Source organism: Malaclemys terrapin, chromosome 11, assembly GCF_027887155.1.
Source record: "Malaclemys terrapin pileata isolate rMalTer1 chromosome 11, rMalTer1.hap1, whole genome shotgun sequence".
Classification (NCBI taxonomy): domain Eukaryota; kingdom Metazoa; phylum Chordata; order Testudines; family Emydidae; genus Malaclemys; species Malaclemys terrapin.
The window spans coordinates 62,687,689-62,699,694 of NC_071515.1; the positions used below are offsets into that span (position 1 = coordinate 62,687,689).

The 12,006-nt window shown below is 37.8% G+C and overlaps 1 protein-coding gene across 3 annotated transcripts in view; it reads right to left on the reverse strand.

Moving 5' to 3' along the window:
- MGAT5 (alpha-1,6-mannosylglycoprotein 6-beta-N-acetylglucosaminyltransferase) overlaps positions 1 to 12,006 on the reverse strand; it is a 245,542-nt gene that overhangs the window by 136,685 nt on the left and 96,851 nt on the right. For all 3 annotated transcript variants that reach the window (XM_054043734.1, XM_054043735.1, XM_054043736.1), the window contains exon 3: positions 8,007 to 8,174. In XM_054043734.1, the coding sequence (XP_053899709.1) occupies positions 8,007 to 8,174 (168 nt within the window). The remainder of the gene's footprint in view (positions 1 to 8,006; positions 8,175 to 12,006) is intronic.

The following is a 12,006-nucleotide window of genomic DNA, read 5'->3' on the forward strand; positions in this document are numbered from 1 at the left end:
CCTGGAAGCCCCTGCAGAGTCCCATTGCCTGTGCACCTGGAACCCCACCAACAAGCCTCTGTGCATCCAGATCCACTACCACCACCTAGACTCCCCCAATGAGCTGCCTGCACCCAGATTATCCCACCCAAATCCTCTCACCCCACACCTGTATCCCCCCACCCTGAGATCCTGCCTAGTTTAGCCTGCCTAAACCTGACGTGCCTGGCACCGAGGGGCAAGGCCCCACAGTGTCTCTGGGGCAGACGCAGGCCTTGTGCTGTGTCATGGTCGGGTGCAGCCTCGCCGCCAAGTCCATGTCCTGGGGGTAGGAGGGCTGCAGGGTGATCTCCCACCTTCAGCAAGCCAGTGGCCTGTGCTCCCCACAGTCATGTTGGAGGTGCTGCATTTATTTATTGACAAATAAAACTTGCAGAATTTTAAAATATTGTGTGCAGAATTTTTAATTTTTTTGGCACAGAATGTGCTCAGGAATAGATATTTGTGGTAAGAATTTTAGTTTGCATTGGGCTCGCATGGCAGGCACAATATTAATGTCCTTGGTCTATCTAGGGTTTTGTTTTATAAATGACATACTAAGATCTAAAACTGGCAACATTATTTAACAAACTATTTTACACAATCTGATTGTGCTCTGCTTTGGGGCTGGATTCCAAAAGTTCAGGTATTTGTTGTCTCCACAAGACATGACAAAAATCATATGCATTTTACTAGTGCAACGTAGAAAACAAGAGTTAGAGAGGAAAGCTGTGTATCACTGATGAACACCTGAGTGACTAGAGAAGATATTAATCCTAACTAGCAACCAGAAAGATGAATACCACAGGATAGCCAGAGAGAATGGTTAATTGGAAGGCAATTTTAAGAGACTGTCAGAGGGTCAAGCAGCTTGAAATAATTTTATTTTCCTTTTACAGGGCACAACGCCATTGAGGCAACTAATGGTTTATTATCAAGATGTGTATTGAACAAATCCTTCCATGGCCTCTATTCTTTCCTGATAGGTTTCTCACAATCTCATGAAGTTTGAAAAGATTTTTAAAATTAATCAATTAGCATGTTAATTTGTCATTCGTTATGCTGTATTTCTCAAAAATGTATTCTCTGTAGGGCTGTATGGCTGTTCAGATAAACCTAGAAATAAACATACAACTCTAGGATAAACCTAGGTATACTGTACATGTTTGTTTTGAAAAAGTTCACGCACACAAATTATCTGAAACATTTCATTTTTATACTAGGTAGTTTAGCTATCTATATCTGACAAGGCAAACAGAAGTGCAGTTAAAATCCTTCTGCAAATATGAGATACTTTTACTCTCTCTGCTCCAACTATTAATGTCCTTAATCTGATGTAAACAGAGGAGAGTTCTGCAATCCACAAATGTAATCAATACAAGTGTCCATGACTAAAAGTAAGACAAACCATACAGATGGAAAGCTTCACAAAAGGAGATTAATTTAGCTGGCTTGACTTTTGGGGTTAGTCCACCTTTCTTGTATTACGTGATCATCTACCTATATCATATGATTCTTTTCTGTACTCAGAGCATAATCCTTTTGTCTATGTATTTAATGAAGAATCAGCATTTGTACTTTAAAATAAAAGCTTCTACTCTTTTGTGTTCAAAGGACATGTATTTATGCAGTATTTTAGTGTTCCGCTTTGGCATTGAACTATTTAGAGAAAGAGGAAATAACAGCATTACATTTTTTAAAAAGTGTTCCCCAAATAGTTACATACATACACACACACCATTGCAAAAAAACCACTACACCTTCTCATGCTGCCAGTGAATTTGCCCTATGTGATCCCATTTTAAAATTAAGTTTTATAAAGCACACTGGCATTTTCTTCTTGTGATCAGAACCGGTATCCAAGTGCTAATGAAAACGGATAAATGAAATATATCAAATGAGGGGAAGGAAGTTATAATTTTTAACCAAAAATACTTAATCACTCCTACACTTGCTCAGGTATCACAACTGTACACATTAATCTCAATATATGTAAAACAGACAGACATTTTGATTGAAGAGATAAAATAATATAGATCCCAGCATGGTTAATCTCTCTGCTACATATTATAGATTAAAGAACAGATGTAAATTGTATATATTGTAGTCTCCTTTGTGACTGGACCTTATGCCTGCCTGCAGCTCCACTGACTTCAATGAATTACACTGCACAGAAGGGATCTACCTACATGGGTCAGATTTCAGGATTAATGCCTTAATTTACTGTGACAGCCTAAATGGATATCATACTGCATAGCACACTAGTGAAGGCAGACTGCTGCATTGCTCAACATTAAAAAAAAGTGAATTCAGCATTTTATAATTATTTTTGGAATTATAAATATTTCAGTCTGATGAAATTAAACCTACCTCAAGAGTTCAAAAGCAGCATCAAAATAATATATTAAATAGAACTTTTAAAATAATATTAATAAAAAATTAAATATTGTGGTGATGTGGTCTCAAGAGATACCTATAATAATCTAGACAAAGTGTTGAAATTACTATTGTTCTTGTTAGTTACTCTAACAGCAGGATTTCATGAACTGTTTGTCCAAAGCTGTCACTGAGACACTGTAGTGGATAAAACAGAAAAATGGTAAACCGCGTGTGTTTACTGTCTTGTAATTACCCAGCATGGAAATAGCTGAATAACCAAAATAGATTCCAAAGATAATATATTACAAAGAAAGCAATGGAAATATCTTTATTTTTGGAGCTGATGGGTACATATTTAGGGCTGTCGATTAATCACAGTTAACTCACACAATTAATTCAAAAAAATTAACTGCGATTAAAAAAATTAATCACACTGTTAAACAATAGAATACCAACTGAAATGTATTAAATATTTTTGGACGTGTTTCTACATTTTCAAATATATTGATTTCTATTACAACACAAAATACAAAGTGTACAGTACTCACTTATATTATTTTTGATTACAAATATTTGCACTATAAAAATGAAAAAAATAGTATTTTTCTATTCGCCTCCTACAAGTACAGTAGTGCAATCTCTTGATCGTGAAAGTGTAGCTTACAAATGTAGATTTTTTTTTTGTTACATAACTGCACTCAAAAACAAAACAATGTAAAAGTTTAGAGCCGACAGGTCCACTCAATCCTACTTCTTGTTCAGCCAATTGCTAAGACAAACAAGTTTGTTTAAATTTACAGGAGATACTGCTGCCCGCGTCTTGTCTACAATGTCACCTGAAAGTGAGTACAGGCGTTCGCATGGCACTTTTGTAACTGGTGTTGCAAGGTATTTGTGTGCCAGATATGCCCAACATTCATATGCCCCTTCATGCTTCAGCCACCATTCCAGAGGACATGCTTCCATGCTGATGAAGCTCATTAAAAAAAATAATGCATCAGTTAAATTTGACTGTACTCCTTTGGGGAGAATTGTATGTCTCCTGTTCTGTTTTACCCACATTCTGCCATATATTTCATGTTATAGCAGTCTCGGATGATGGCCCAGCACATGTCCGTTTTAAGAACACTTTCACAGCAGACTTGATAAAACGCAAAGAAGGCACCAATGTGAGATTTCTAAGGATAGGTACAGCAGTCAACCCAAGGTTTAAGAATCTGAAGTGCCTTCCAAAATCTGAGAGGAATGAGGTGTGGAGCATGCTTTCAGATGTCTTAAAAGAGCAACACTCCGATGAGGAAACTACAAAACCCGAACCACCAAAAAAGAAAGTCAATCTTCTGCTGGTGGCATCTGACTCAGATGATGAAAATGAACATGCGTCGGTCAGCACTGCTTTGGATCGTTATCGGTCATCAGCATGGACGCATGTCTTCTGGAATGATGGCTGAAGCATGAAGGGACATATGAATCTTTAGCACATCTAGCACGTAAATATCTTGTGATGCACTACAACAGTGCTATGCGAACGCCTGTTCTTACTTTCAGTTGACATCGTAAACAAGATTTGGGCAGCAGTATCTCCTGCAAATTGTAACCAAACTTGTTTGTCTGAGTGATTGACTGAAGTAGGACTCAGTGAACTTATAGGTTCTAAAGTTTTACATTTTTTTATTTTTGAATGCAGTTATTTTTTGTACACAATTCTACATTTGTAAGCTCAACTTTCATGATAAAGAGATTTCACTCCAGTACTTGTATTAGGTGAACTGAAATATACTTTTTTTGTTTTTTACAGTGCAAATATTTATCAAAAATAAATATAAAATGAGCCCTTTGTATACTGTGTTGTAATTGAAATCAATATATTTGAAAATGTAGAAAACATCCAAAAATATTTAAATAAGTGGTATTCTATTACTGTTTAACAAGGCGATTCATCGCAAATAGGGTGCTGTTCTACATTTGGTTGGCTTCTTAATTTCACGACAGCTAGGAAACTGCCTTCTGGAAGGACTAGTATTTCTGGTTAAAAAAATAAAAGAAAAAAGAAAAAAAAAGAAACCAAAACCCTCACATTCAACCTAACCAACTTCTAGTTTGAAATGGCTGGCAACAGGCCTCTTAACATGCAAGAACATGAGATTAAGGGCATGTCTACATGTACTGTGCTGCAGCAGCACAACTGTACCAATTCAGCTGCGCCGCTGCAGCACATCTGGTGAAGACATTCTATGCCGGCAGGAGAGCGCTCTCCCCTCAGCCTAATAAAATCACCTCTGTGAACGGCAGAAGCTATGTGGGCTGGAGAACTTCTCAGGGGGCAGTTTACTCATACCCCTGAAACTTAAAATATGCTGACATAAGCTGTAATGTAGACATAGCCTTTGCTATGTAATGTATGTCACTCGGGGTGTGAATAAACCACCCCCTGTTCTGTACTGCCCTGAGGCTACCTGAGAATTCAGAAGTACCTACGGAGGCACCAGAACAAAAAATTACTTGGCCCTTAAACAAAAGCCTCCCTCCTCTCCCCCCCCTCCTACTGAAGACTGCAGAATTTAGCCCAGACTTTTACATTTAAAAGGGTAATTTAGTGACAATGAAAGCTGAAAGCCCTAAGGAGACTGAAGTCCTTTTCTTGGCCACAGAACAAGTTCACCCTAGTAACACTGTATTTGTACAGCTGCATGTAGCAGTTGTGAAAGCTAGCATAGAATGACTGCTGATAAATATCCAAATATTTTAAACTGGGCCTACAGATGCTAGAACTGTGAAAAGGACAAAACCCAGAAGAAAATGGGCAGAATAACTCCATCCACTTTAGGAATTGCTGAGTTACTTTTTATGGCCTGGGTTATGTAGGTGGCCAGATTAGATGATCGTTGTGGTCTTCCCTGGCTTTAAAAATCTATGGCTGGTATTGAATCAAAATTTAAAGGCGGCTCTTTATGGCAACTGTGCAGTTCCTCCACTACCTTTGCACAAGCCTTTAACTAATATTAGCACTGAAGGCTATACGAGACTCCTGCCCAAGCACGATGCTGTATTTGATACTGCCTTGGTGAGAATCAAATTTGTTAGTAATTTCTTGCACTGTGGATGCACAAACAAGGAAAAGAACAGCTCAAAGCCCATTAGAAACTTAAGACAGTGTCCCTTTTTGCCAGGTACTCAAAGGAACTCCATAGGAAATTCTTTCCTTGCTTCTAGGAAGATGTTATGAGGGGAAAAAAGGAATTATGTGAATAAATCTTCTCTCATCAAGGTGTTTAGAGCCCTGCTTGAGTAAAATAATAAACATCCTAGGTAGGCAATATAAAAACAAGTGGACTATGAAAACTGGTCAAACTGTAAGGATCTTTTAAGGACTAAAATCTTGACTTGTGATTTGTCTTTATTATTTCAGTTTTTTCCTCCAAAAGCAGAGCAACAACAAGTAAATCAGAAACGTTTAAGTACCAATTTGAGCAGGGTACATCTTAATCTTTGATTCATGCCTCTAGTAAGAGGCAAGAATAAGTAATCTAGAAATTTATAATGTAAAAGTAAACGCCCAGAAATAATAAAAATGGTACTGTACCACTATTATTCCTGCCAAGCTATACACAATTATCTTCAGCAGTACGACAAAAGAGGCAGTGTGTTACTGAGTAATGGCAGTATGTCTCAAGTGAGGCCTTTACAATTTAACAACCTGGAAAGTGCCTCATTCTCCTAAAAGTGCCTTGTTACAGTATCTTATTTTTAGTTGTGAATTCAATTTCATAACAGGAAAGAAACTGAGGTTTACTGAGCATTACTGAGTTACATTAGACAGCATATCAAATCTGGCCAGAAAGATTTACTTTCTGAGGGTCCTGAGGGTCAAAATTATTTAACTGTACCTAAGATTTTACGGTCATGTTTAAACAGTCATCATTATAAGCTGGTGAAATTTCCCAGAACACAATATTACTACACAACTACACAAAACTACACCACATTACCATAGTATCTGAGCACGCGTTCTCTGCAAACCCACAACCACTCACTCCCTCTTTGCCTACAGCCCAACTCAGGCCTTGGTTACACATGAAGATTGTATTGCTTTAACTATACTGGCTTAATTAAAGCGGTACAGCGCCTAGTGTGGACACAGTTATATATTGCTATAAAGCTATCTTGTATCAGCATAGTCATTACCATAGAGAAGGAGAATAAACTACACCAATATAAGGCAACATTATACTGATACCACTGCATCCGCACTAAGGGCTGTACCATTTTATTTGGGTACAAAAAAAAAAAATAAATAAATCACACGGCTATCTGAAATAGTTATACTGGTACAAAACCCGGGTGTAGACAAGGCCTCAGGCTGCTGAAATTCCTCCCACCCCCCCCAGCTTTGGAAATGGGAAATGGGCAACAGGATGGATTGCTTGATAATTACTTGTTCTGGGGCACCTGGCATTGGCCACTGTCCGAAGATAGGATACTGGGCTAGATGGACCTTTGGTCTGACCCAGTATGGCCGTTCTTATGCTATGCACAGTCTGGCTATGATCCCCTGCTTGGACTGGAAAACCTGGTTGTGGGGCTGAAGCAATAACTCACAAACAAACAAGAGCACTCGATACCTGCTTGGGCCAACCGGCACCAGAGGCAGACAGGGAACTGGGGATAGCAATCTCTGGCTGGTGGGTCAAGTGCAAGCAGCGTTTAGTGCAGGCCTGCTGAAAGAGTAAAGCCCTATGTGGATACACAAGTCCCAGAGACATACTGTTGCCACTGAACTATATGCCTTAAATACACTGATGTCAACAAAAATAAAATTAGTAAGAGAACTTTTCAAATGACATTTTATTCAAACTATGTCACATTTAAACTAAAGACTATCTATTCTAACAAACAGGATTGCGCAGTATGTGCTTTCCTTGTCAAATCACAGGAACTACTGGATATAACAGGGAAGGAGATTCTTATACCTTGGTTGATGCTGAGGCTGTGGTGTAATTAAAGTTATTAAAATGTCTGCTTTATTGCTTATTTGGCTAGGTATTGGCTGCACCATTAAAATCTGTTAAAGGGCAGACAAAATGCAGAAGGACAGATTTGCACAAAACCAAGTAATCAAACTTTTTGAGATTGGGACAAAATGTTAATGTACTGCCTCCTCTCCCAAACGTGTCCATATATACTGTGAAGATGTGTTAAATTGGCATGAGGGATTAAACGGTTTCAAATCCAACAATATGGCTTTCAAGACCCACATTCCAGTTCTGCTATTATACTTCAGACCTTGCCTGCATCACTGCACTCGAACTAGTCCATTCCCTATTCACAAGCCTCTTTCAGCCAAGTCTGACAACCCTGTTATGTAGTGTGAAGCCTGTGTAACAGCTAATTTTCCACTCCATTAGAAGGAGACCACTAGCTCACATCTTTTTATGACGCAGGTTCAATTTTTACTTTTGGGTTTCCCAAATGAAAAGCAATTAATCAGTTTTGCCATCTTATTTCTGAAGAGCTCATAACATGTAGTGCTTTCAGCTAAAAGGTATCAGTATTATTGTGTCTTTACATAATAAAATAGAGTTGGAATTCTAAACAGTTTTCACACCTACCTGCTACGTTGAGCTTTTCAACTGCTCCTAAGCTGGGAGCAGCAGTGGTGGTACTGTTGGTAGAGTTTGCTCCTGTGCCGTTAATTACAAGGTTCTCCACCTTGGACTCTAGCTTGCCAATACGCTCCAAGATATTATCCAGTAAGACTGCAAGAGTTTTCTTTAGATCTATAACAAATGAAAAACAAACCATGTAACATCACACTGGATACCACATCGACACATCAGACATTCATCACTGACCCCTCATATCAATCAAATAAAAAAAAAAGAGAAGCTAATGCAAATACTACTCTGCAGCCCAGCCATGATCAGATACCATTTCACCATTACAGGTCCCCCCTCAGCCACAGCAACTGTCTTAAAATTGTTGGAGAAATCAGATTGTATTTAGAAATCTTTGTTGTGGAGCTCCTCCCATCATATAAATATATTAGGGTTGTCGATTAATCGCACGCAATTAACTCAAAAAAATTAATCGCAATTAATCACAGTTTTAATCGCACTGTTAAACAGAATAACAATTTATTAAATATTTTTCAATGTTTTTTCTACATTTTCAAATATATTAATTTCAATTAAAACAAAGAATACAAGGTGTACTGTGCTCACTATTATTTTTGATTATAAATATTTTCACTGTAAAAATGATAAAATAGTATTTTTCAATTCACCTCATACAAGTACTGTAGTGCAATCTCTTTATCGTGAAAGTGCAACTTACAAATGTAGAATTTTTGTGTTACATAACTGCACTCAAAAACAAAACAATGTAAAACTTTAGAGCCTACAAGTCCACTCAGTCCTACTTCTTGTTCAGCCAATCACTAAAACAAACAAATTTGTCTACATTTATGGGAGATAATGCTGCCCGCTTCTTATTTACAATGTCACTTGAAAGTGAGAACAGATGTTCACATGGCACTTTTATAGCTCGTTTTGCAAAATATTTATGTACCAGATATTCTAAACATTCATATGCTCCTTCATGCTTCGGCCACCATCCAGAGGACATGCTTCCATGCCGATGCCGCTCGTTAAAAAAATAATGCATTAGTTAAATTTATGACTGAACTCCTTGGGGGAGAATTGTGTGTCTCTTGCTCTGTTTTACCCACATTCTGCCATATATTTCATGTTATAGCAGTCTCTGATGATGACTCAGCACATGTTGTTCGTTTTAAGAACACTTTCACTGCAGATGTGACAAAACACAAAGACGGTACCAGTGTTAAATTTCTACAGATAGATACAACACTTGACCGAAAGTTTAAGAATCTGAAGTGCCTTCCAAAATCGGAGAGGGACAAGATGGGGCTCATGCTTTCAGAAATCTTAAGAGAGCAACACTCCGATGCGGAAACTACAAAATCCAAACCACCAAAAAAGAAAATCAACCTTCTGCCAGTGGCATCTGATTCAGATGATGAAAATGAACGTGTCAGTCCACACTGCTTTGGATCATCATCAAGCAGAACCCATCTTCAGCATGGACGTATGTCCTCTCGAGTAATTGCTGAAGCATGAAGGGACATATGAATCTTTAGCGCATCTGGCACATAAATAGTTTGTGACGCCGGCTACAATAGTGCCATGCAAATGTCTCTTCTCACTTTCAGATGGCATTATAAACAAGAAGCAGGAAGCATTATCTTCTGCAAATGTAAACAAACTTGTTTGTCTGAGTGATTGGCTGACCAAGAAGTAGGACTGAGTGGACTCATAGCTCTAAAAAGTTTTACATAGTTTTATTTTTGAATGCCGGTTTCTTTTGTACATAATTCTGCATTTGTAAATTCAACTTTCATTATAAAGAGATTGCACTCCAGTACTTATATTAGGTGAATTGAAATATACTTTTTTTTGTTTTTATAGTGCAAATATTTATCAAAAATAAATAAATATAAAATGAGCCCTTTGTATACTGTGTTGTAATTAAAATAAATATATTTGAAAATGTAGAAAACAACCAAAAATATTTAAGTAAATGGTATTCTATTATTAACAGCACGATTAATTGCGATAATTTTTTTAAACACTTGATAGTCCTGGAATATTTACATATAAAACTAGTTGATAGCTCAGATACTATTTATGATCGTCATGGATGAGAATTAAATTAATCAAGACATAAAAACTAGACTGGAATTAATATTAGCACTCAGGAAAATTTCATTCATGAACAATCACCCTATGTAAGAACTATTTTTCTATTTTGTCCAAATTAAGATAGAAGCTCCTCTGGTCACAGAACTGATCTATGTAACTATTTTGTGAAGCACATTGTAAGAAACAGATCACAAACTGGAATTTCTATAATTTACATAACTGGAAAGCTATGTGTATGTCTTTATAATTAAGATAAAACTGTATCCATATACATTAGTAAGGCATTTGATACGGTCTCGCATGATATTCTTATCGATAAACTAGGCAAATACAATTTAGATGGGGCTACTATAAGGTGGGTGCATAACTGGCTGGATAACCATACTCAGAGAGTTGTTGTTAATGGTTCCCAATCCTGCTGGAAAGGCGTAACGAGTGGGGTACCGCAGGGGTCTGTTTTGGGACCGGCTCTGTTCAATATCTTCATCAACGACTTAGATATTGGCATAGAAAGTACGCTTATTAAGTTTGCGGATGATACCAAACTGGGAGGGATTGCAACTACTTTGGAGGACAGGGTCATAATTCAAAATGATCTGGACAAATTGGAGAAATGGTCTGAGTTAAACAGGATGAAGTTTAACAAAGACAAATGCAAAGTGCTCCACTTAGGAAGAAAAAATCAATTTCACACATACAGAATGGGAAAAGACTGTCTAGGAAGGAGTACGGCAGAAAGGGATCTAGGGGTTATAGTGGACCACAAGCTAAATATGAGTCAACAGTGTGATGCTGTTGCAAAAAAAGCAAACATGATTCTGGGATGTATTAACAGGTGTGTTGTGAGCAAGACACGAGAAGTCATTCTTCCGCTCTACTCTGCTCTGGTTAGGCCTCAGCTGGAGTATTGTGTCCAGTTCTGGGCGCCGCATTTTAAAAAAGATGTGGAGAAATTGGAAAGGGTCCAAAGAAGAGCAACAAGAATGATTAAAGGTCTTGAGAACATGACCTATGAAGGAAGGCTGAAAGAATTGGGTTTGTTTAGTTTGGAAAAGAGAAGACTGAGAGGGGACATGATAGCAGTTTTCAGGTATCTAAAAGGGTGTCATAAGGAGGAGGGAGAAAACTTGTTCACCTTAGCCTCTAAGGATAGAACCAGAAACAATGGGTTTAAACTGCAGCAAGGGAGGTCTAGGTTGGACATTAGGAAAAAGTTCCTAACTGTCAGGGTGGTTAAACACTGGAACAAATTGCCTAGGGAGGTTGTGGAATCTCCATCTCTGAAGATATTTAAGAGTAGGTTAGATGAATGTCTATCAGGGATGGTCTAGACAGTATTTGGTCCTGCCATGTGGGCAGGGGACTGGACTCGATGACCTCTCGAGGTCCCTTCCAGTCCTATAATCTATGAATTAACACCTGCTGTATCTGTGTGTGTATATACACTTGTATTATACATCTGCTTATATAGTGATATATGCAGGTAATTTACACAAACACACACACACACTTTTCTATTCAGATATTATCGTAATAGGGTGGGCAATATACACGCTTGTAACGAGTTATCCTGTGTATGCCAATGAACTTGTGAGTTCTTGTTTTAAAACCAGTCAAAATTAACAATCCTGACTGCAGCACAAATTAAACTGTTAAAAGTGATAAATGATTCCTCGTTTGCAACACTGGCTACAGAAACTCTGCAAGCAGCAGCTAGAACTTAGCATTCAGTGCTTATTTTGACATGTAAATCACCAGGATCAAGTTATTTTACACTTTTTATTTGTAAGCAAGGAAACTATTCCTCTTGATTGAACAGCATAGTACCCAAATCCTTATATTACACTCAAATGCTCCAATAATGAGATTTAGCTTCACATTTGTGTACCAT